Source organism: Lissotriton vulgaris, chromosome 1_2 (genome assembly GCF_964263255.1).
Source record: "Lissotriton vulgaris chromosome 1_2, aLisVul1.2, whole genome shotgun sequence".
Lineage (NCBI taxonomy): Eukaryota > Metazoa > Chordata > Amphibia > Caudata > Salamandridae > Lissotriton > Lissotriton vulgaris.
The window spans coordinates 128,540,515-128,564,942 of NC_141686.1; the positions used below are offsets into that span (position 1 = coordinate 128,540,515).

General features: G+C 47.2%; 1 protein-coding gene across 2 annotated transcripts in view; it reads left to right on the top strand.

Moving 5' to 3' along the window:
* The window catches only part of DGKI (diacylglycerol kinase iota), a 689,048-nt gene that overhangs the window by 29,891 nt on the left and 634,729 nt on the right, over positions 1–24,428 (top strand). For both annotated transcript variants that reach the window (XM_086952973.1, XM_086952974.1), the window contains exon 2: positions 20,807–20,915. In XM_086952973.1, the coding sequence (XP_086809099.1) occupies positions 20,807–20,915 (109 nt within the window). The remainder of the gene's footprint in view (positions 1–20,806; positions 20,916–24,428) is intronic.

Consider the following 24,428-nt stretch of genomic DNA (forward strand, 5'->3'; position numbering starts at 1 on the left):
TTTACCAAGCAATGAGGCAGGCGCCGGAGACCAGAAGGCAGGAAACAGAAGTTTATTCCGACGGAGCAGAACACATCAGATCAGACAACAAGGTATCGTCTCGAGGTGCTCTAGCAGCCTCTCGGAGGCCTGGCCTCTTATACACTGGTTTATGGCATGTGACCTTCCGTTAATACAATCAGATCTTTGTAAAGCAAGAAAAAGACATCCCCGTAATCCTAGTGTCAATCCCACCCCCATATACCTTCACAATAGAGGTCCTCAACCTGCTGATAAGAGGTTGGGGCCATCACGCAGCTGAGTGTTCCGTCGAGTCTTAGGATGTGTGCGCCTGATCATATCACAGGGGGGTGGGGAGGCCTGGATCAATAGAGGGTCCTTTGAAGAAGAGCGACCTCATACAATAAAGGGCAGTATATGATATCTCCCGGCTTAGGCAATGGCCTCGGACCTGTGTGGACAGTCGGACACGGGGTGAGGGGCCATCAATGGAGTGGTATTCATGCTGCGTGGACAATCCAACGCAGGAGGGAGGTTTATCAACAGAGGGGCATTCATGGGAGGAGAGGAGGTGTTGGTCAGGCGTTGGCGTGACTCCCAAGGACAGGGTCATGCAGAAGGGTCATGCTCATAAGGAGGAGGAGGGAGGGGGAGCCAGGGTGCGCGGAGGATGCTTGCTGGGTCAGAGGGACGCGCTGGCGATCGATCGTGGACAGGGAGACCATGATACCTAAAATGGCTGCCGTGCTCGTAGTAAATAGGTGACCTAGAATAGCCGCCGTGCATGTAGTACATAGGTGACAAGCTGGCGCAGATGATGTTCAGATCGCAAATTAAAATTCCACAGTCCTCCCTTTTAACATATCTCGCCAACTTGTCAGTTTGGATTTATCCCCATAAGGCCACGTATTTCTACTTCATAGAGGGGACTCATGTGCTCATTTCGGAAGTCCAAAGTCTTTGGGCACATACAGTTAGAAACAAGGCCGCACAAAGGTGGCAGACATTGGATACCTAAACAACACCCACATAAGATCACAACAGGTATCAGCACGAAGGAAAACAACCTCCAACCCCAATTCTTCAAAGTGTCCCAAAACCAGTTCCCAAGCGACCATCCTTCTTGTTCTTGGTGAACCTCTGAGGAAAGTCTGTGGAGGTGTTCAATGGCTTTGTAGACTGAAGGCGAGTTGTCAGGCACGTATGTGCAGCAGCTGGATCCGATGATGCGGCATGCTCCTCCTCGGTCGGCTAGGACCACGTCTAGGACAAGTCTATTTTGAAGGGTCACGAGGCGGACCGCCTGAAGTTCCGCAGTGTTGTTGGCGAGGATACCAGCAGTGATGTTGATCGTTGTTTCTACTGCCTGGGTCAGGTGCCGGATAGCGCGGCTGTTTGCCATTGGGCCCCACAGAGGAACAAGTCCCTTTGCTGCATCTAGGAACTGTGCTCCGGTGGAGTCGGCTTGTCCAAGGTCGTCTGCACGCCTCTGCCGGTGATGGTTGGCAGGGGCTACATATGTGGGTGGGAGAACGAAGGCAATGTAACAGGTACCCTTCCAACCCTTCGGGAGCCAGGTGTAAGCCTTGGTGCCACACACAAAGTACATGTTTGGAGAAGCAACAAAGGAAGGGGGGTCAGCTGAGTCCAATGTTCTGGTGATTCGGCAGGCGCTGTGACCCACCAGTTGCGTTCCCTGGCCTTCTAGGCATACAAGGCCGGTGACATTGATAACAGACAGGGCCACAGTCAGAGTGGCGGTAGTTTGTTTTTGCAGATGAGAGAAGGTGGTTCTGGCTGGATTGTGGAGCACCTGTACTTCGACTCGTTCCTTGGCTGGAATGTCTTTGAGGAAGGTGGCGCCGGCGAGCGCAGGACACAGGGCAGTAGGAGTCTTTCCTGTTTTGTTCAGCCAGAACCCAGAGTAGAAGTGTGACACTGTCCGGCTGGAGGTGGCGTTGTCCTTGTGGCTCTCTTGCATGAGGATCAGCCAGGCGAGGCAAGAGCAGTGAACTGAGAAGGGTGAAGGGATGAAGGGAATAGAGTGTCCAGTGGCATGCGGGAGCAACCCGCAGATCCAACAGTTCGTAGCATTCGCAGCAAGGTTGTGTTGGTGCAACAGTTGCACGAAGGAATTGTTCCAGAATTCCCTGCGCCTTTCTCGGAGCTGAGGCGACAGAGAGATTAGGTGATGCTCTTTCAGGGGGGGTCGGCTGTGCAGTAGGTAGCAATGCCTCATGAGCCGGTGTGCTTTCCTCCAGAATCCAGAAGGAGGTCATGAGGAGGAGGCAGAAGAGGAAGACAATGAAGAGTGCGATTGTCTTTGATTCGTGCAAGTTGTCAGTCTTTGGATTTCTATACTGGGTATTTCCTGTTGCTTCCATCATCTTCTTATCTGGCGCTTCCATCATCTTCTTATCTGGCGCTTCCATCACCTTCAAGGGAGCTCGGTAGCGGGCAGAACCACAGACTTCGTTTAGCTTCTCTCCCGGCAACCCTTGATTGTGTTTAGGTCACCGTTCTGAGATTTAACTTAGTCCGTGGCCTACTTAGCCGAAACTCCCTCCTTTCGACGCAGGAAATACCCTTCTCTGGATGGCACAGTGGGATCGGAGAATTTTGCAAGTTCGAGTGCCTCAGTATCGGGATAACAGTCCAATATCGGTCGGTCTTTGCTCAGGAGCTCTTCTTGGGTGCTGACGTTTTCTGTCGTGGCCAGGTTTGCAGAGACCTTCCGACAATGATGCGCGTGCAGCCAGTGCTTCTTCCCCTCCACTCGGAGTGCCGTTCGGGTGGTGATCAGCACTTGCCAGGGGCCCGTCCACCGAGGTTCCAGACTCTTGGTTCGCTGGAAATTTCGTATCAGCACGAAATCTCCCGGTTGGATGTCATGGCCGGGGCCCCTGGAAGCATCGGGGATGGCTTGCTGCACCTGTTGATGAATGACAGACAACGTTTTGGTTAACTTGCACAAATAATCAGATAGTAGGACGTCTGGGACGTCATGAATGGAGGTCGGTTTGGGAGCAGTCCAGAGGTTCATCGGTCGCCCAAACACGACCTCGTAGGGGGTCAAATGGTGCTTGGTGGGGGTGGAGCGCATCGATAACAAGGCCAGTGGGAGGGCATCCGGCCAGTTAAGTCCAGTGGTGGCCACTGTTTTTGCCAGTTTCAGCTTCAGTGTGGCATTATGGCGTTCCACTAGACCGGCGGATTGGGGGTGGAAGACCGCATGAAACCGTTGCTTCACCCCCAACCCCTTTAGGATTAGTTGGATAACCTCAGCTATGAAGTGGGGGCCATTGTCGCTCCATAAAATTCGGCAAAGGCCATAGCGAGGGAAGAATTCCTTCAGTAGTACTTTGGCAGTAGTCATGGCAGTGTTGTCACGGGTTGGATAGGCCTCTACCCATTTACTGAAGGCACATACAATGACTAGTACATACTTCAGGTTCTGGCATCTCTCTAGTTGGATGTAATCCATCTGAAGGACCTCAAAGGGATGATTGGGGGTCCCGAACCCTCCCCGGGGTACTACAGTTCCTTTCCCGGGGTTGTGTTGCAGACAGATAAGGCACTGCTGAACTAGGCGTCTGGCTGAGTCGGGGATTTTGTCGTTATGCCAGACTTTGGAAACGAGTTCGATCATGGGTGCAGATCCTATGTGTGCGGGGGAGTGGGCCATTGTCAGTATGGGAATCAGATATGAGTCGGGCAGCAACCATTTGTTCGCATCCTTTGTTCGCCAGCAACCCTCTTCGTCCTTCAAACCCACCCTTGCCCACTTAGTCAATTCGTGAGGGGTGCTGGCCGACTGTATGTCTCTGATCATTTCCCTTGTGTCACTCCATTTTTCTGCTTGCGACCTGGTCACATATATGTGTGTCACCGTCCTATTCTCAGCTGTGGTTCGTGCAGTGATGTCGGCTAATGCATTCCCTTGTCCGACTAGGTCTGTCACTCTTTTGTGTGCCTGACATTTGATCACCGCTAATCGCTTGGGGAGGAGAACTGCCTCAATCAGAGCGGACACTAAATCTCCGTGGAGGATTGGGGTACCGTGGGACGTCAGGAATCCCCTCTCCCTCCACAGGAGCCCAAAATGGTGGACCACCCCGAAGGCATACTGGCTGTCCGTATATACGTTCGCGGTGGTCCCTGCGGCTATGATGCATGCTCGGGTGAGGGCTACCAGCTCTGCAGCCTGGGCAGATCGTTGTGTGATGCAGGCTGTCTCAACTACTGTTCGGGCTGTCGTGACTGCATAGGCAGCTGAAGTGGTGCCATCTGGGAGTTTGATGCATGAGCCGTCTACCCATAGCTCTCCGTCATGGTCAGTGAAAGCAGTGTCTCGGAGGTCAACCCTACTCCTAGTTTGTTCGTCCGTGAGGGTCACACAGTCGTGGATGGGAGGAATGTCGGGGTCATTTTCAGGCAGGGGTAACAATGTGGCAGGATTCAGAGTCGTGCATCTTTTTAGTGTAATGTGGGGTGCAAGCAGAGTCAACTCGTACCCTGTCAGTCGTGCGCTAGTCAGGTGTTGGGTCTTTGTCTGGTTCAAAAGGGTGTCAACTGCATGGGGCACTAATACAGTGAGGGAGTTGGAAAGTAGGATTCCCTCGCTCTGACGGATGGAGACAGCAGCGGCAGCTACTGCTCGAAGGCAGGCAGGTAAAGCTCTGGCTACAGGATCAAGAGTGGCGGAGAAGTAGGCACAAGGGCGCTGCTTAGGGCCAATCGATTGAGTCAGGACAGACAATGCGCATCCCTCCCTTTCGTGGGTGAAGAGGGAGAAGGGTTTGGAGTAATCCGGCGTTCCGAGGACGGGTGCTGAGCAGAGCGCATCCCGCAATTCCTTAAAGGAGGCTTGACACTCAGTGGTCCAAGGAAGCGGGGAGGGGACATCTTTGGTCAGCAGGGAAAGTAATGGTTTCACAATGAGGCTATAATTAGGCAACCACTGTCTGCAAAAAGAGGTTAGGCCAACCAAAGAGCGGACCTGTTTTTGTGTTTTTGGGATGGGGGTGTCTAGGATGGTTTGGATTCGGTCAGGGGTAAGTTTCCTCCCTTCCTTGGACAGAAGATGGCCTAGGTAAGTCACTTGTGGCTGGCAGAACTGTAACTTCTTTTTGGAGACTTTATGGCCATTTTCTGCAAGGAAGTGTAGGAGTTGGACGGTGGCTGTCGTTGCAAGCGGGGTGGTGTCGGCCGCCAAAAGGATATCATCGACATATTGGATCAACACCACTCCCTCTGGTAGCTGGAAGGCATCCAGCTGTCTTTTGAGGGCCTGGCTGTAAATGCTGGGACTTTCAGTGTACCCCTGGGGAGCTCTACAAAATCGGTACGAGCGGGATTTTAAAGTGAAGCCGAAGAGATAACGGCTGTCTGGATGGATAGGGATAGAGAAAAACGCGTTCTTAAGGTCGATAACAGTGAAGGTGGTGGCGGTGGACGGGATGAGGGTCAAAATGGTGGTGATATCAGAGACTACGGGATATTGGGGTACAACCACTTTGTTAATCTCTCGTAAGTCGATGATGAAGCGGTACGCTTTCTCATCTCCTTCACCTTGCTTCTTAACAATAGGTAGGATTGGGCTGTTGCAGACGTTGCTAACCACCTCTTCAACCACTCCTGCATCTACCAGAGACTGAATGATCGCTACCAGTGCCTTCTCACCCTCTGGGGATATCCGATATTGCGGGAGTTTCGGGAGCATAGCGTCCTGTCGTACAGTTATGTGGATAGGATCAATCATCATTCGCCCCACATCAGAGTCGTTTTTGGCCCACAAGTACGGGGGCAGGGCGTCAAGCAAGGACATGTCAGCGTCAGTTATGGGGCACATGTGTCGTGGGGGACGGGATCTGGGCATGTCTGGGTTGTCGTACAGGATGACTCGTATTCCATCTGGGGAACACCTAATGGTAGCTCGAAAATGCTTCAGTAAGTCAATGCCCATAATGGCGTCAGGGGAGTTGGAGGAGAGTAGGAATGTCGCGTCAGCAGTGTTGTTTTCTAGGTCAAAGGTAATAGGTACGGACAGGAGGTTAGTGGAGGGCGTCCCATCGAAACCTATCGACGTTATGTGTGAGCCAGACAAGGGTGCCCTTGGAATCAGTCGTTTTGATAACACACTACGTGTCGCCCCAGTGTCTACCAAGAATGGAGACTCTGTACCCAAGACCTTAGCGGTGACATAAGGACCTTGCTGGTCAACACAGAGCTCGACTGGATCCCTCCCTTGCCCCTGGCAGTCCTATGAAAAATCGGGGGCATTTTCACCTTCGGATAGCTGATATTGGTTCTGTCGGGGACGGTCAAATGTGTTCAGTCTTCCTGATCTGTCATTGTTGGTGTCGTTGGAGTTCCCTCGTCCCTGTACTCTATTCCTCGGACCACCTGTCACATCCCTGGAATCCCTATTTCTATTCATCTCTAGCAGAACCGGACACTGGGTTTTCCAATGGCCGAACCCTTTGCAGAAGGCGCATTGGTCATTGCTAATGTCTCTCCGCCCAGTGTGGGATGTTGGGGTGTGATCTTTAGGAGGTAGATCTCTGGGGGTGTTTGATTGGTAGTTCCCCCTTTGATGTTCCCGTCCTAGCGCTATACCCTGTATCTGGGCTATCATTACCCTTTCCTTTAAATCTTTCTTCTTTTTCTCGGACGCCCTATCATTCTCATTCTTTTGGTGCTCGTAATACTGAGCCATCTGAAGGATAGCTGCAGGTTTGGAGGCCCCCCAACTACTCTCACTCGTCTGTAGTTTTTGGGAGACTTCTTGTGTTAGTCCCTTTACATAATTTTGCACAAACAGGTGCTGTCCGGTTGCGGTGGTCATGTCCTGGCCACTGTAGTCGGAGAACACTGTCTCAAATCGGGAGAAGTATTCTGACACATCTTCCTGGGGTTTCTGTTGACAGGCCGTGACTATCGACCAGTCTACTTTTCTTTCCGGGACCAGTGTTTTTAATTTCTGGACTATTTTATCTGGGAGTTCCAGTATGTCTTTCACTGGTTTACTCCCCGGCTCTCGCTGTCTATCTAGTTTACCGAGTTGGTCCCAGGTATGTCCAAACAGATCCGTGTGGTCAGCCTTCCGGATTTGCTTCCACACGTCAGCCGGCAGACATAGCCCAAAGAACAAGTCAATATCTGCTAAAGTCATTATTGTCGAACCCAAGGCTGTGCCTAATTCGGTATAAAATGCTGTCGGGTTCTTTCTTAAGTCGGGCAGGGTTTGCTTAAAGGTTAGGATATCTTGTCGGTCCCATGGTTGGTAAACCCAATTGTACACAACCCTTCCCTTTGCATTTTCGTTATTAATATCATCGCTCGTTCCCTGGCCCCGTGGCGGGATCCAGTAAGGAGCCGCTTCTCTGATAGGCATCATAGTATTGGCTACTTCTGCCGAGGTTGTTTCGGGGACCGTAACCTTGGCTTCGGGTTTCTGTTCCGCGAGGTGGCGGAAGACCTCAAGCATTTGCATGAAGAGCTCCGTCGCCTCACGTTCAGTCCCATCTCCAACATCAATTTTCCTATACAGTGTTGTTAGTTTAGCGGGTCCCTTACTCTGATACCTATCTTCATACGCGTTCAGGGTATAGTAGCTAAATCGCAAGATGAAATGCCGTCTGTGGCTGTCGGCATGTGAATTATATACGCTCATTGTGTAATCTTCGCTCTCCCTTCGTTCTACTAATGTCTTTGCTATTTTGTCGATCCCATCCCGCTCATCTTTGCTCAACCTATTTAGTCTGGCTGGTGATTGTTTGCTAGGCTCGGGGTCGTCTGATGAGGTTGTTAATGTGGCTGGTGCAAAGGCCGTGAGGGCTGGTGCACTAGCACTGAGATCGCTTTCGCTCACACTCGGAGCGTGAAAGCTTTGTCGGCAGGGGGCATATGGAGGGGGCATGTAGATGATTGGGGGACCAAGTAGTAACTCATCGTTCGCCCGTTGTTTGGAGGGCAATTCAGGGTAGAGCGCAGAGGGGGTCCTAACAGGACATTGGCCTGTCGACCCTGATTCTTGGTTTTGCACAGTATCTTTTCTTTCTTTTATGTCTTCTTCTAGTTGCTTCGCGGCTAGGTGGGCTGCCTTTCGTAATTCTTTCCCTATTTTTGCTTCTTCTCTTTTCTTTCGTTGTTCCGTTTCTTTGCGCCACATGCCGATACTGTCGAGCATAGTGGGCGTGGTTTTATTCTTCTGGAGCGCTATTTCTAATGTTTTTATTTTATTTTCGTCAAAGGAACCTATCAGTGGCCACTGACTTTCAGGGTTCTTTTTCGTATATTTATGCCATAGTTTAGTGTAAGCTATAGCGACTAGTCCATACTTAGTGAACATGTCCTTATTAGGGGTGCCCTCCAGTGGAGCTGGATGGTTCATCTCTAATAAGCGGTCCAGGCTAAACAGGCTACCAACCAGTGGGGAGAAGACAGGCATGACGGATTACAACGGGGACAAAAGTCTGCACTACCTATCTTATCACGGCGGACAAAGACTAGACAGAATATTTCTATTCTACGTTATTTGGAGGCCGTGAATACCTCAAAAGAACCAATACCGAATAATCGGCCAATCAAACAATCCAGTGGGGAGAATAAGTGGGCACGAAAAATTATCGTTACCCACTCTTTCTCTACCTGCAAAGAGAGGCCTTGTTCTTCCCTGTTTGCAGACAAAGAATCTCCAGACAATAATCCACGAACGACAGTTCGGGAAACAGTGGGGGAGGAAGATAGGCACGACGGATTACAATGGGGACAAAAGTCTGCGTTACCTATCCTTCACTGCTTGCAAAGAGAGAGCCTGTTTGTTTTTCCCCGTTTGCAGACAGTGAATCTCCAGAGGGTTTCAACAAAGCGTAATACTAGTATTATCCAAACAAAAACAATTTTCCTCAATTCGTCGTGTTTACACGACCTTACCCGGACCGCATGGACGGTTTCCTGTCCTCTGGATCCAGCGCCCGATCGTCCTCTCTCCTTCGTGTTGTTTGCGGCACTCCTGATGGTTCCCAGTCAGGACCGTAGATCACTCGAGAGAGGTCTGTTCAGAACTAGTGAAGGTCGGATGATCGGCTGTCAGACGAGGGTCTATCGGACACGAGCTCTTCCCGATCGTTGCAGTCGTTCACTCTGTCATCGGGACCTCTCCCACTGGATCCACGTGTCGCTGATGGGCCCCACGCTTTGGGACGCCAATTGTGGAAAAAGGTAGGGCTAGGACCTTTCTCAAGATTTGCCCGGCGCTAACGGCCCTTGTACCATTCAAATTTACCAAGCAATGAGGCAGGCGCCGGAGACCAGAAGGCAGGAAACAGAAGTTTATTCCGACGGAGCAGAACACATCAGATCAGACAACAAGGTATCGTCTCGAGGTGCTCTAGCAGCCTCTCGGAGGCCTGGCCTCTTATACACTGGTTTATGGCATGTGACCTTCCGTTAATACAATCAGATCTTTGTAAAGCAAGAAAAAGACATCCCCGTAATCCTAGTGTCAATCCCACCCCCATATACCTTCACAATAGAGGTCCTCAACCTGCTGATAAGAGGTGGGGGCCATCACGCAGCTGAGTGTTCCGTCGAGTCTTAGGATGTGTGCGCCTGATCATATCACAGGGGGGTGGGGAGGCCTGGATCAATAGAGGGTCCTTTGAAGGAGAGCGACCTCATACAATAAAGGGCAGTATATGATATCTCCCGGCTTAGGCAATGGCCTCGGACCTGTGTGGACAGTCGGACACGGGGTGAGGGGCCATCAATGGAGTGGTATTCATGCTGCGTGGACAATCCAACGCAGGAGGGAGGTTTATCAACAGAGGGGCATTCATGGGAGGAGAGGAGGTGTTGGTCAGGCGTTGGCGTGACTCCCAAGGACAGGGTCATGCAGAAGGGTCATGCTCATAAGGAGGAGGAGGGAGGGGGAGCCAGGGTGCGCGGAGGATGCTTGCTGGGTCAGAGGGACGCGCTGGCGATCGATCGTGGACAGGGAGACCATGATACCTAAAATGGCTGCCGTGCTCGTAGTAAATAGGTGACCTAGAATAGCCGCCGTGCATGTAGTACATAGGTGACAAGCTGGCGCAGATGATGTTCAGATCGCAAATTAAAATTCCACACGAGGGCGCACCTGACCTGATAAACATATGAGTAACTATTAGGTATGTGAGTAAAGACCTGGTGTGTGATGGCTTTACCTTTATTTATGAAACTGTGCCTGGCTTTGTCATTAGTTTAGTTGTACATACTATTGCTGTACCTACGTCTGTGAGGTTTCACCTGGCACATGATGCCAATCCTTGGACCTATGAGATTATACTTAGCTTCTAATAGCTTTACTACTGGGCATATTAGACTGAACCGAACACATGATCGCAGGACTGGACTAGACAGGCAGTACTGGTGCATGTCATGATTTACCTCTGCATACCACTCTATGGGCCTGATTCACAGAATGAACTTAAGACTCAATCCTAAACTTATTACTATTTTGGCATTCACAGAATGCACTTACTACTTTTGGCATTCACAGAATGAACTTACTACTTTTGGTTTTCACAGAAGTTAGGATTTTGTCTTAAGTGTGTCTTAAGACAAACTTAAGACAGACTTAAGACAGACTTAAGATAGACTTAAGACAGACTTAAGACAAAATCCTAACTTAAGTCTGTCTTAAGTCTGTCTTAAGTTTGTCTAAAGACAAACTTAAGACAAAATCCTAACTTCTGTGAATACCAAAAGTAGTAAATGCATTCTATGAATACCAAAATAGTAGTAAGTTTAGGATTGAGTCTTAAGTTCATTCTGTGAATGCCAAAAGTAATAAGTGCATTCTGTGAATACCAAAATAGTAGTAAGTTAGGATTGAGTCTTAAATTCATTCTGTGAAACGGGCCCTATATCTGGGCATAGCAAGACCATCATTGGACATAAAAGACTGTAAGTGACACCAGACAGAGCTGGATGTATTCACTACTCCAGATTTATCATCTGGTTTTTCTAGACACCATATGAAATTTGCAAGACACAGTCCCTATAACCTAGCTCAGTGAGTTATGCACCCGCATCAAAATACAACTGTTAGATGCAGGAAGAAAAACTTGTAGGTTTTTTCTCAATATTTTGTTATTCTAAGGTTGTTAAAATGGTTCCTTTAAGTAGTAATGAACACTTATCAGTGAGTGCTATATAAATGGTTATTATTGTGCATACACATGTAGATATACCTGGGTTTTGTACAGAGTAGGCATTGGCCTACATCTCTTACACGCAGAGTGTGAGATGTACGTTTCCAGATATCAGTTAGACTATTGTGAAGTGACGTGCTCAGTGTCTGTTTCCTCTATTTGGTGTTGACATCAAGATATTAGATTCTAGCGGTGGCGCTTATACATCTGACTGCTTCCAGATACAATACGATTCAGATAAAAAGAGTTGTTGATGGCCATTCAAGTGAGCCATGTGTGCCAATCCCAGATGGAAAAAAAAGTAAGTGCCCCTACTCACTCCCTGCAAGCTTCTGTTCTACAGGCAAAGTACACTGAATGTTTAGGCACAGTGTATGTGTCCCTGTACTGGCAAACTTCAGTGGGGCACATTCAGTACGAGTCAGTGGGTCCCACCTGGATCTCAGATCTGGCTCACCTATAGCTGCAGGCTCTGGAATCTGTATTTTATTATTACCTTTCATCTATTTATCCTGGTAATGTATTCCACTTAGTAATGTTTTATGCAATTTAACACAAATGCATATTCTCTGATTGGTTATATTTATACATAATAGGGTATTCTGGCGCCAGACCCGGTCACGGCAGGGTCAAGTAGGACTTGAGGTCAGTTTTATTTTTCTGCATTAACAGCCACGAGCAATGCATGTTTGCACCCCGAGTAGTTCCAAGAAATGCACAAGGGGTACTAACAATAACCATGTTAACTGTGGTGAGGTATTAAAACCTACCGAGAGAAGTGGGAAGCAAGAAGTGGAGTGGATGGTTTTAGGTATCTACCGGCTGGCTCCTAGACAGAGACTTGTGAAGACTGTAGAGTGCAAACCAGAGAAGACTGGATAAGGGGGTGAACTGGAGACTCATTTAGTCTTGGGTGAAGAGATAGGCCAAGGCGATGTCTCAACATCTGAGCGTCAATACCAGTCTGAGGCGGGATGAGAAGAGTTCCAAGGGGAGGCAAGTGAGTGGAATGATCATACACACTTGTGGGAGATAATGAGTCTGTAGAGGTTTAAATGCGATTGAAGTGGTTGAAGCAAGGTATAAGTGTTATTAACCCCTTCCACGCGGGGTTAATTCCCCCGCGGTGTGGGGGGATGGGAGCGGAGCGTGGCGCTGCGGTGCTCATTACGAGCTCAGCTAGTCATGCTGCACAGTGGAGCTGTGCTCATGACGAGCTGAGCTCGTCACGACTCCGCCCACTCAGTCGTATGCCCCGCACAGGAGGGGAATTAGCCCCCCGTGGGCATTCCACGGCTGTTATGACGAGCGAGCACAGCTCCACTGTGCCTCATGGCTAGCTGAGCTCGTCATGAGCGTCGAAGGGGTTAAAAATATGAGTTTTGAAAATTTAGAATACACAGTAAAGAGTGTTTGATAATCAAAGGCGTTTCACTATGTGATAATGATAATGTTTCTGTGCCAAAATGTTATGTTATGTTATAAAATTTATAAAGCGCATAGCTGCCCCAGGGATGGGGCTTCCCAGGACTAGTCCAGAAGTAAAAAACCAACTGTAGCAACAGCCTGAGAAGAGGATACCCAAAGAAAAAATCCAAAGAGGAGAAAAGCCAGGTCTTCATAGTCTAAAGTCTAAAAGAGAGTATATAAGAAGCAAATGAAGCAGGTTCTAGAGCCCTGAAGGATTGTGTATCAGATGAGCTTCCCTGCACCAAAATCCACACAGAGCTGAGTGCACGCCTCTAGTTGGTGTTATAAACGTGTGGTGTGGGGTCTGTGATTAATTGGTAACAAGCTAAGCTGAAGATTCCTCAAATTCTGTTTTTGCACAACCTGCAAAAGAACCATCCGTGATGAAGCATTTCTGCAAACTGGGAACTTTAGTGTTTCCAAGGTACATTGAAAGACAAGGATATTGACTTACCAATATTTGGCTGCTGCATGAATGTGTTAAAGTTACATCCCATCCTTGTCGCCAGATTGTAGTGAATATACCAGAAATAGTTGTTTCTTCTTGAATTAAAAGGAAGTTTATTGTTAACAATGCTGTCACACCCATCCCTGCCAGGCACCACACTCCAACTGTTAAGAAGTTCGAAAGTAAACACCATGGGTACCCGACAAGAACATGCACTGAAACACTATTGCATGGTAAACTTTCCTTCGTGTTGAAGTTATAACAAGAACTCACTGCAGCAAGCATGTTGTACCTTATGACCGATTTCCTCAAAACTGAGCCTGGCGCCCTCTGCCTTTCATCGACCGTGGTCTATAATATTACTGCCTGGTTGGTTGAGAACCTTAACTACCCTTCATGCACAACACAGTCACTCAGTTTGCTATGCCAGCTTTGAACAAGTGCATTTTTTGTTTTGCTAGAATGAGGCTCAATAGAAGGCGCCTTTCACCAAGACAGCATCCCTTGGTACCCATCACCTTTACGTCAGCCATCCAAGCAAAGCCACTGCTCAATAAAAATCCCCACCCAGCCCCTGCTGCCTTCCTCCAACCTTATATCCCCTGCTGCAGCCCTCTCCCCATCTACATCCAGCCTAACACACACCTGGTGCAGTCCTTTTCCAATCTGCCCATGCCTCATACACCCCCAGGGTCCTTCTCAACATCTGCCCCTTGCATCTCTTGGCTCAGCTGTCTCTCTGCACACCTCTTGATCCAGCCCTTTCACCATCTGTCCACGCCTCATATACCCCCTGCTTTGGCAAAATTCCAACCTACAATTCAAACCTGTGGGAAATAAACTGTGGTCCCATGGTATGTATTTACAACGTCCTGCAGCCAAAAATAGGCAGAGAGAGGAAAGAATGAAGTTAAAATAATGTCATTTTTGCTCACATCTTCCACAAATTGTCTGCACGTCGTATTTCTAACACAGATGTCACTGTTATTTACTCACAGTTGTTGACATGGAACGAATATGAGATATAAATGCAAAAATAGGCACATTTTTGCCTCTTATTCTTCCCATGTTCTTCCCAGTACGAGCAACTTTAAAATAGGGCGAGAGTGTCAATCCACCCATTGTCACACCAGATCTGGGTGGCAAGAGAGGAATAGGTTTTAGCTCAGACAGGTCAGTGTAGCGTGTGTTTGCCAGACATCCTCAGGAACTGCAGACATCAGTGGGGCACTGAGCTTCGAGTGGCATGAGCATTCTATGTGATAGGAGTCTAATGGAAACTTATAAGTGTGTGACTGCTCTGTGTTGTGCTGACTGTGTTCATATTGCAGCACCCTTGCCACATAGTGTCTCTATGAGGGCAGAGCGCTGGGCAGAGTGGCTTAATAGAAGCTGGTTAGGGCATGCATTGGGACTCTCTAACACTCCAATGTCTGGTAGAAACTCTAATCACAGAGCAGAATCCACCAGCCGAATTTCCTCCACAATCGGAATATTATTGTGAAAGAATTTCAGCCCCTGACCAACATCAGCACTAGCACAGCTAATGTATTTTTTTATATGTGTGCCTCCACAGTACACTTCAAACCAATGAAACCCAATTTCCCAGTTAAGAATCAATGGGGCCGGGGCTGGCCTCAGTGCCCCCAGAGGATCTCCCAGACCTCGGGTTGCATTGGGAATGGAAAGGGTTTTGCTACCTTGGGATACAGGTGGCACCGACGGACGCACAGGCGATGGCTCAGAATGTAGACCGCATAATTGCTTCATTATGGCAGTCGTTGTCCTTTTGGAATACCCTCCCACTTTCATTGATGGGCAGGTTGGCCATCTCTAAGATGGTGATGCTTCCGAGGACACTGTACGTTCTTCAGAACTCATTATGTCCATTGTCGCACCATACTTACGTCTCTGCTTTGGGCGGGCCGGCGCAGTAGTGTAGCGCTCAACACTGTTGTTTGTGGCTATGAAGAGGGTGGTCTGGAAGCTCCTCGCTTAGACTTGTACTATTACGCGGCACAACTACAACCTGCAGCACGTTGGTTTTCAGACGCGGACAATTGGGAGAAACGCCTCCTCTGGCAGGGTAGACACTCAGGCGCTCGAAGAGGCACTGATGCAGGGCAGGGGGTCAGACGTGTCTCTTCCCTATGTCGTACGACACACAACTGTTATATGGCAGCGGTTTGTGGAAAGGGGCTTAACAAGGGCACCCTTTCATAGGGAGCTCCCAATCTGGATACTATCCCCCTTCATAGATATGGGAAAACACATGTCTTTTCAATCTTGGAAGGAGGGTGAGTGTGAAGTTCTTGCCGATCTCTTCCCGACGAGGCCTCATCACTTATGAGCAGGCGGAGGAAAACTTTTGGCCTTCGACAGGGCCAAATCCTACACTTCCGGGAAATTCAGGATGTGGTGAAGGTCACCTGGCCTCAGTACCCGAACATCCCACCACTGAGACACACTTTAGATGTCATACTCATCTGCGGTGCCGGACACAATTGATTTCACTCTTGTACAAGGCGAAGAAACAGAAGAAACAGGACTCAACCCCCCCGGAACCGCCGTCTCGGAGGGCCTGGGAGAAGGACCTTGCAACCCAAATAGAAGAGACACAATGGGCGCGCATAGGCTCCCTCTCATGCTCAGTCTCATGCAATGTCAGGTTTAAGTTGACACATTTTAACTTCCTACACCGCACTTATTTGACCCCGGTGTCCCTGAAACGCATCTCTGGTGACAGGGGAGATGGCTGCCCTAGATGTGCTGCTGAGAACGCGGGCTTCCTACACTTGGCATGGGACTGTCCACTGGTCCGGCAGTTCTGGTCGTAGGTGGTGGGCAGGACTGTGGCAGTTACTGGCCTTCAGATGATGCCTGAACCCTTATACTGCTTGTTGGCAATGGTACGGAACCCTAAGAAAAAGAAGCTCCAGTATAAACTGCTACAATTATTGCTATTGTTAGCTAGGCGTAGGGTAGTTATAACTTGGATGTGGCAAAGGGCCCCAGAAGTGCCCATCTGGCTCAAAGACGTGTGCGAGTGGTCCCTAGCTGAGGGGGTCCACATGAAACTCACCAGAAGGGACGAGAAGTTGCAAGAAGATCTACTAGCCTGGCGGGCCATGTGTGTCTCAGGGTTGGCAGAGGGAGAATTTTCTACGCAAAATGTAACAGACAGCAAGGAGAGTGATTTGGATATAGGCGGTGGACCCATTCATGACAGGGAGGGGGAAGGTTGACCCTGATAATGTACACTTTGGTCTTCAGTAAAGGGCCCGGAGTTCTTCCTCACTTTGATATCAATACAAATGATTTTCTCCTTTTCCCATTGTGTCTTTCCCTCCCGGTTGCTACCTCTTGCCCTGTACGCCATTAATGTTGTAAATGATATGCTTTCATATGCTGATTTGATGCCAAAGTGTTTTCTTTTTGTATTAGCATTTTGTAAAGTGAAAAAGAAAGTTTATGAAAAAGAAAGAATCAATGGGGCCACATAATTTTATATGGGGTTACCTGTTAATAAAAAAGTGAGGACATTTTGCTCGTTTGGCCATTCCTCGGGCCAAGCCATTGACTCAAGCCCCAGTGTCATTTCTGGACACACAACCGCATGTGCTATTCCGCAACATTCTGCTCATGTGCCAGGTAGCTTACCAGCACTTCCACCTCATGTACACACCGCACGCCCAGCATCCAGTTTTCCTATTGAGGCGTGACTGCATTTTCAAACAGACACAAGCAGCGGCGGTTCCTCTGCAATGGCGGAGGAGCATTGCCCCATTGGCTCCGAGCCAGCAGCTGAAAAATAAAACAATATTTTATTATTGTTTTATTTTTCAGCTTCTGGCTGAGCCAGCGTGTTCAGGGAGGGTTGGGGCCAGCAATTGGAGGAGTGGTATGTTAACTTTTAAGTGCGCATGTATGTTTGTCCGCTGTCTTAGGCCGGGCAAACTGACCAGCGCACTTATGTTTCTCCAACTTACCTGCATTTCACAGCCAGGTTGGAGAAAAAGCACTGACTCCCTGTGCTTGAGCGAGCTTTCATCCAACCCGCTCAGGCCAATCCCCTTGCTGCTCTCATGCTTGAGACCAGTGTGGGAATTGGATGGGGATTCCGTGATGCCAGAAACTGGAATTAGAGGAGCACGAGGCAGCCGGTAGCACCAGCTAAGTCTTTTATTATTTTTCATTTTCATTTATTACCCCCCCCCCCCCCCCCCCCCCCCCACGCGTGCTTCCCCGTGCCCCCTTCCACACCTCCCTGCTGGACCTCCTCCACCCATCTCACCTCTCTTTATCTGCGTTGGCCGCCAATGGTCACAAGCACATATATCTTTAGATTAAGGATATGGCTGGTCCTACTTACGAAACATGGGCCTTCTGGTTAGGTGTCATTCTTCTTCATTTTTCCAGACACCTCCTCGTGCAAAACCTTCTTTTCTGCACTTATCTGGGGCATTGTGATTCTGGCATTGAAATGTGTACATACCAAGGACATTGTAATACAGGAGTGGAAATGAGTACTTAAAAGAAGTATTGTGGAAACGTGTATGCAGCCACACTAAGCCACCGATAAGTCAAGCTCAGGTATATCTGATCACTGCTGGGTGGTAAGCTTATTCAACATCATAATAGGAGCAGCAACAAGCAATGTTCCAGCAACACCGTGATGTTGTTGGAATATTTATGCATCACTCCTGTGTTTGAGAGATGAAGAGAGAGAGATGAAGTGAGAGAGAGAGAGAGAGAGAGAGAGAGAGATCAGCTTTGTGAGGTTTGAGGCACCTGCTGTTATTATTTTTAGCCGACTAGAAAGTTTCTAAGATAGGCAGAAGGCGAGTCAGCAATGCACAGTAGCCTAACAGGAGTGTAGGCTCTAGCACGTTTGCCTGTATTACAGTGGCGCATTCTGTAGGTGCTTTGTGTGATGAGGGGAGCTTGCACTGCTGCTGTCTTTGCAATGCTTGTTCTGGGACCATGAAGAAAGCTTACCTTTATGCAGCCTGTCACTGATGTGTGCCTGAGGGACGCTTGCAGCCGAATGTATGTATAGGCATTTAAGGCTCTGTCTGGCCTTGAGGCTAGCATTGGCTATACCACGTCTATTTGGCATATGATGGCTGCCCATGGGCATGTGATTTCTGCATCTCTGCCATCTCATGATAGCAGGCCTAATCAGTATAGGCATGGTGACTAAAATAGACATACCTTCTTTAGCAACTTCTTATATGATTAGCATCGAATTTATTGTTTATCTTTTGCACTTATTTTGTTTTTTGTTCATTGATATCACTTCCTGTGATGTTATCAGAGTTAAATGGCAAACAACATAAGTTTAATGCAACAGGCCTGGTGTTACATGTCACGTCCTGTGATGTCATAGCATGTCAAAAGGCAAGTGATGTCACTTCTGTTCACCTAGTACTTTGGTGAATCGACGTCCATGTTGGTCACTTGCTGTGATCTATTTGTGCTCTGTTTGAGTAATAAGTATTGCATTTCATGCCAATTTTTAGTATGTCCCAGTTCTTTCCTCCTCAGGACTTTGGCACCCTAGGGTAGATTGTCTGCTATAAAGAGGATTTCAAAAGTTAATAAAGACAAAACGTATATTTCGTTCTTGGGTTATTGTCCCCTAAATCTGCCATCCAAAAAGTGTATCTTACAAATCCTATGTTATTTGTTGCTTATAGGCATCCACTGGCGGCGATATTTAAGGGTCGCTAGAACTCGAATAAGTTAGAGAATTGCAAAAGCTCAAATCTGCCCAAACTAAGGGAGATTCAATTGTGGCTGACCCCCTTTGCCCAGGCCTACTCAAAAATAACCCTGTCACCAGTTGGCTGCTTGTGGCTGTGGGGTACAATATGGTGTAACAACCATTTCTGGCAGGATCTCTTTCCGCCTTATGCACTCTGCTCACACAAAGTCTTATAAATCTGATTGTCAAGAGGGGAGAAAGCCTCCTCGACAGTCTTAAAGAAGGCTCTCGCGGTCCAGAGGAGAGAATATACCTTTCTCCTTCTAGTAAATAGACTGTAACATGAGGGGAAGTGTGGAAAGGTCCAAGCTGTATCAAATGTCAGTGAATTTCACTCTCCTCTCCCACTGAAATTCTCTGACAAGTGATTCATCTACATCTTGATAGCTGTTGAGTTGACTGCTGTGAGGGTAAACAGCCATAACAACGCGGGCATTACCCCACACTGCTATTACAACGTTGCTTTAACAACGCAAGTTGTTACAACGACTTGCTCTGGAGGGCGCTGTTGGATAGGGAATAGTTAATTTTCTATTCCAACACCTTCCCTACTGTAACGTGGGCTGGAGTTGGAATAGAAAATTAAACTATTCCACTATCCAGCCCTTATAGCGCAAGTCGTTGTAACAACAGTGTTGTAATGGCACGCGGGGTAAAAGCCTGCGTTGTAATGCCATACAACCGCTGTGAGCAGTTGTGTATCATGCAGTGTATGACGAAGAATGTCATGAATGCACAGTTTTAGGTCTGGCTTGGTAGCGCAGCTGTGTGCATGAAGTATTTTCAATCACATAAAATATACATAGTGCGGGCTTTGGATCCACCCAGAAGAGACTCACTCTTACCTCATGCTTTTAGCAATTTGGTGTATCCTTCCGCCTTACTGCAGTGCTTCCATTGGAATGTATGTGGAACTCTTTTACATCTGAAAGGTACTTTTGTCATAATGACTTCTTTAACTCCTATATGTATTCTGTGCAGAAAGCAATCCTCATTGCTATCTATTTCCAGCACTGGCATAGCTAGTAGTGCAGCCTTTAATGCGATGAACAGCATTTGTGCGCCACATGCAACTCATGTAACTAGTTTATGTATTTGTAAATGCCCATGTTTACATGTTCTAGAAGTCTGACCTATTATAGGCCTATGCCGGTGTCTGTTGTTTTTATTTTCACGAGTTTCAACTTTTTCCTACTGTTATTGTGTCAGTGGACACTTCTTTCATGTGGAGCATATTTGGCCCGATTCACAGAACTAACTTAAGATAAAATCTTAAACTTACTACTTTTGGTATTCACAGAAGTTAGGATTTTGTCTTAAGTTTGTCTTAAGACAGACTTAAGACAGACTTAAGTTAGGATTTTGTCTTAAGTCTGTCTTAATTCTGTCTTAAGACAAACTTAAGACAAAATCCTAATTTCTGTGAATACCGAAAGTAGTAAGTTTTGGATTTTGTCTTAAGTTAGTTCGGTGAATCGGGCCCATTGTGTTTTCTTCAAAACTTGTTGTGTCAAGCTTCTCAAGCAGCAATCGATTCATATACAACTATCTGGTGTGATAACGCTGCATGGGTGGTTGATGGCAATAGTTGCCCCCTGTCCAGGCTTAACCTGGAAGGCTTGAGCTGATCTATTTATGTCTGAACACATCTTTATTCACATCAGAGAAACTCTTTTTCCTAAGAAGACCTCTTGTGGGTTTGGATCTGGAGAATAGTTAGTATAGCGTTTTCGAGGTCTAACTTGAATAAAGACAATAATTGTTTTGTGAGGTTATCATGTTTGTCAAATGGGGCAATGCAGGATCCATAGAAGACGGCTGCCACACATAGGAAGGAGATATGGATATTGGTGGGGAGAGTCATATTGGGTCTGTTCCTTCTGCTTCCACTCACCTGCTGTTTTCTTTTCCCTCTTCTTGCAGGAAGGCGATCTCCCGGTCCGGCCTCCAGCACCTGGCTCCTGCTCACTCCCTCAGTGCTGCACTCTCCAACGGGCCCTTGAAGGAGCCCAGGTCAACTCTCGATTGGACTGTAAGTGACGCCTTTCCTCTCACTCCGCTAGCTTTGCATTGTGTACTGCGTCTCTTCGTTTGGCCTTCTTAGAGCATCTCCTGAGGATGGCTTCGCACAATGATAACAAATGTTCTTTGAGAAAGCTCCTGCAGCTACTTTTTGTTCTTTCTTGCACCAGCTGCTGGGTCATCCTCAGCAAGGGCACTAGGATTTACTCTTTCAAATTTATAGGGATTATGGTTTACACCAAGTCACATGAGATTATGACCGTAATGGCCCAGATGCCTCCGCGATTCACCTTCTGAGGGAACTCCCATATGAAAAAGCCACACCTTCCTGCAAACCTTGTCTCTCATTTGTAAGATAATGGGAAGTGGACAAACATCTTAGAAGGAGCCGCAAACACCACCTGGTGTCCACCATTAGTGAAGGGAGGGCTAATAGCTTAGCACCTTGACTCACCATAGCGTAGTCCTGCCTTCCCTGAAAGCTGCTAACAGTCAATACTTCCTGCCCCTTCAAGGGCCCTTATTGCCTCGTCCAGAAGCATGTGGCCGGCGAAGGGAAGATTGATTTGTAATTCATACACAAATCTTTCTAGCTTTTTCGGTTTTTCATTAACTTCACTCAGTCACCAAGTGGCTTTAATTTGACTAAAGGCCTCCTTAGCAGCCGACAAACTAATCGTCAGTAAAACTACAAAAGAGTTTCTGGAATTTGAATGGAGTATACTTTAAATTTGTTTCTAACTGGGGTTTGCAGAGCAGTCCCAGGAGTGGAGCATGGCTCTGGTACCATAGCTGCGTCTCATTTGCCCATCTTAGTAATGGTACACCATGCAATGAGCCCCCATTCTAAAAGTAGACATGCTTGGGTCATATCACCATCTTTGGGTCAGGCAATATTTGATTTTGACAGTGAGCTCAAAGGAGACTAAGTATTTTTGTTTTCTAAATACATCAAATCCATTTTGGGCCAATATGTTCTCTTTTTTACTGAATGCAGCAAAGATGTCTTTATCTATATGTGTAACTGGAAATGGGCTTCTTGCGTGAGTAAAGACGAAACAAAGTCTGAGAAGCTGGGTGTTCCACAGAAGGGTGAAGATGGTTAAGTAAGCATATATCAAGGATGGGCCATGTCAGATTAACATTAACTCTCTTCCTCCATCCCCACCAATAGCCCTTTTACTAATATTCAAGTTTTAGAAATTAAATTTGAAAACCCAATAAGTCCCAAAATGCATAATTTATATTGTTCATTATTTATCTAACATGCAACCTAAGCACAGTAAATAGATGCAGAATAAACTTTGCTAACTTTGTTGTCCTACCACATAGTCCGGTACAGTTCTCCATTTATAACCAACAGTATTCATTCTATATGCAGGGCACTATTTCAATGTAACTAACATGTGCATTTTTTATGTGAATCACATTGGCTTAGCTTTTTACAATTTGAGGGTTAGTGTTGTGTTATGGAGTCGTATTTCAGTTTAGCGTTTGTAAGAGTTGTTGTGGTTACCTAGTCGGGCCATTGCCCCTCCTCCTGCATCATCAAAGCCTCATTTAGAGCTTGTTGATCAGCTGGTATTTTACCACCCGGTGTAATTTTACTTTTAATGATATTTTAAAGTTTTTCAAGAGAACCATGGTAGCACTTTTACATATCCATGTAAACCTGGTGGTATTTGCACCAATGACATTTGTGGCAGTGTGGTTTGTGCTGGCAATTTGTCCAGTCGTGCAGAAATAGCTCATGTGCAAAAACACACTGATAACGCGAGTGTGAGTCACATTTCACAGAACTAAACATCTTGCGCTTGTGCTGTGGTTGGGAAGCGGGCATATTTTGATGAACCGTCAGAAGGAGTGACAAAGGGGCTGTTATTCCCCAGGCCGCGTGCCTTTTCTGAGCCCCACACTGATGCAACAACATTTATATACTGATTGTAAAGCAAAACTGCCTTATCTATTATTGATGAAGGAGCTGGTTAGCTGTGAGGGGAATCAGCCATTTCAACACAGTCATAAGCACGCATGACCATTACCATGCATCCTTTACAGCGAACATGCCGTTACCACGCATGTCCATTTCCACCAATCCTTTACCACAAATATTCATGGTGTTCCAGTATTTGTGCTACTGATACAAGTTGAGCATGCTGTGCCATGTCCAGAAGGTTTTATTTTATTTTTAAATTGTAACTTATTTAACCGTTTTCATATTTTTATTCTTCATTTTTTTCATTGCAAAAAGAGCTGACACAGGTTTCACCCAGGCCCGGACTGGCCATAGCGGGCACCGGGCAATCCCCCGCGCCGCAAGAGTGGGGGCCGGTTTTGAGCCCCTGGGGGCCGATTTTGATCAAATCGGCCGAAAACCGGCCCTAGCAAAGCGTTCGGCGGCACCTCCAACCCCCCCCCCCCCGAGTGGGGCGGGGGGGGGGGGGGGGGGCTGGCCGAGCACTTTGCCAGGGCCGGTTTTGGTTCCCAGTCCGGCCCTGGTTTCACCCCATAGCAGTATTTGTCTTGAGGTTTCCAATATGTGAATATAGTTACATATAAGGAAGATTTAATATACTGAATAATAAACCAACAGTGGTCGGTGGGCACGAGTGCGTAGGCACTGCAAACATGAAACACATGAGAAAATGTGTAGGTAGTGCATTGTGTGTCCCGGGGTGTAGGGTACATAGAGGTAAAAAAAGAAGAAGAAACAAGAACAATACTGTAATACAAATATCTCATTACAAACCTATGGGATACCAACTTAACTTCAGACATTAGCAATATATTGACTATTAGCCTAACATTTTGTCCAACAACCACTTGGAATCTGGAAATATAAAAAATAGACCTCTTCAAATTTACTCGCAAGCTGAAAACTTCACTTAATCCTTAAAGACAAAAAAGACCCCAGAAACACACCGAAATGCAGTTCACTGCAGTCCTTACAGAATGGGGCCTCCTTGAGCATATCAACCAACTTTGCTAATATGACTCAGGAGGGCCATGACATAGAAAACCTGCCACAAATCGCTTGTGTAAAGTTCACGCAGTTCCAGTGTGCACACCCAGACCAATGGAAATCAAATGCTTTCCGTTCTGGGGTGTCACTCAGATTCGGCTGCAAATTTCACATTTATTAATAACTATACCGGTGAGCATTGGCACTAAGTATGTGCACAATTTGCATCCATAGTTTGCTTTAGTTGTGCTATAGACATAGTATTTGTGCCATTTCAACAAAGATGGACAGACTCTGATTACAGTGGGCAGGACAGAGGTGTAAATGTGGCACTATGTGTCCTCTTTTCTGCAGATGTCTTTGATTACACCAGATCCCTATCTCATTTTATCAGATCGTACCATTTATAAGGATCTTCGTTCGACTGGACCTTTTTATCTGCTGAGAAGTGTAAAGGGGAGAAACCCAATACAATCACCACCATCAATAGGACTCATCAATTCGGACTCGAAAAGGAACACTTGACTACAACTTACAATTTAAGGGTTTTATTACAAAGCC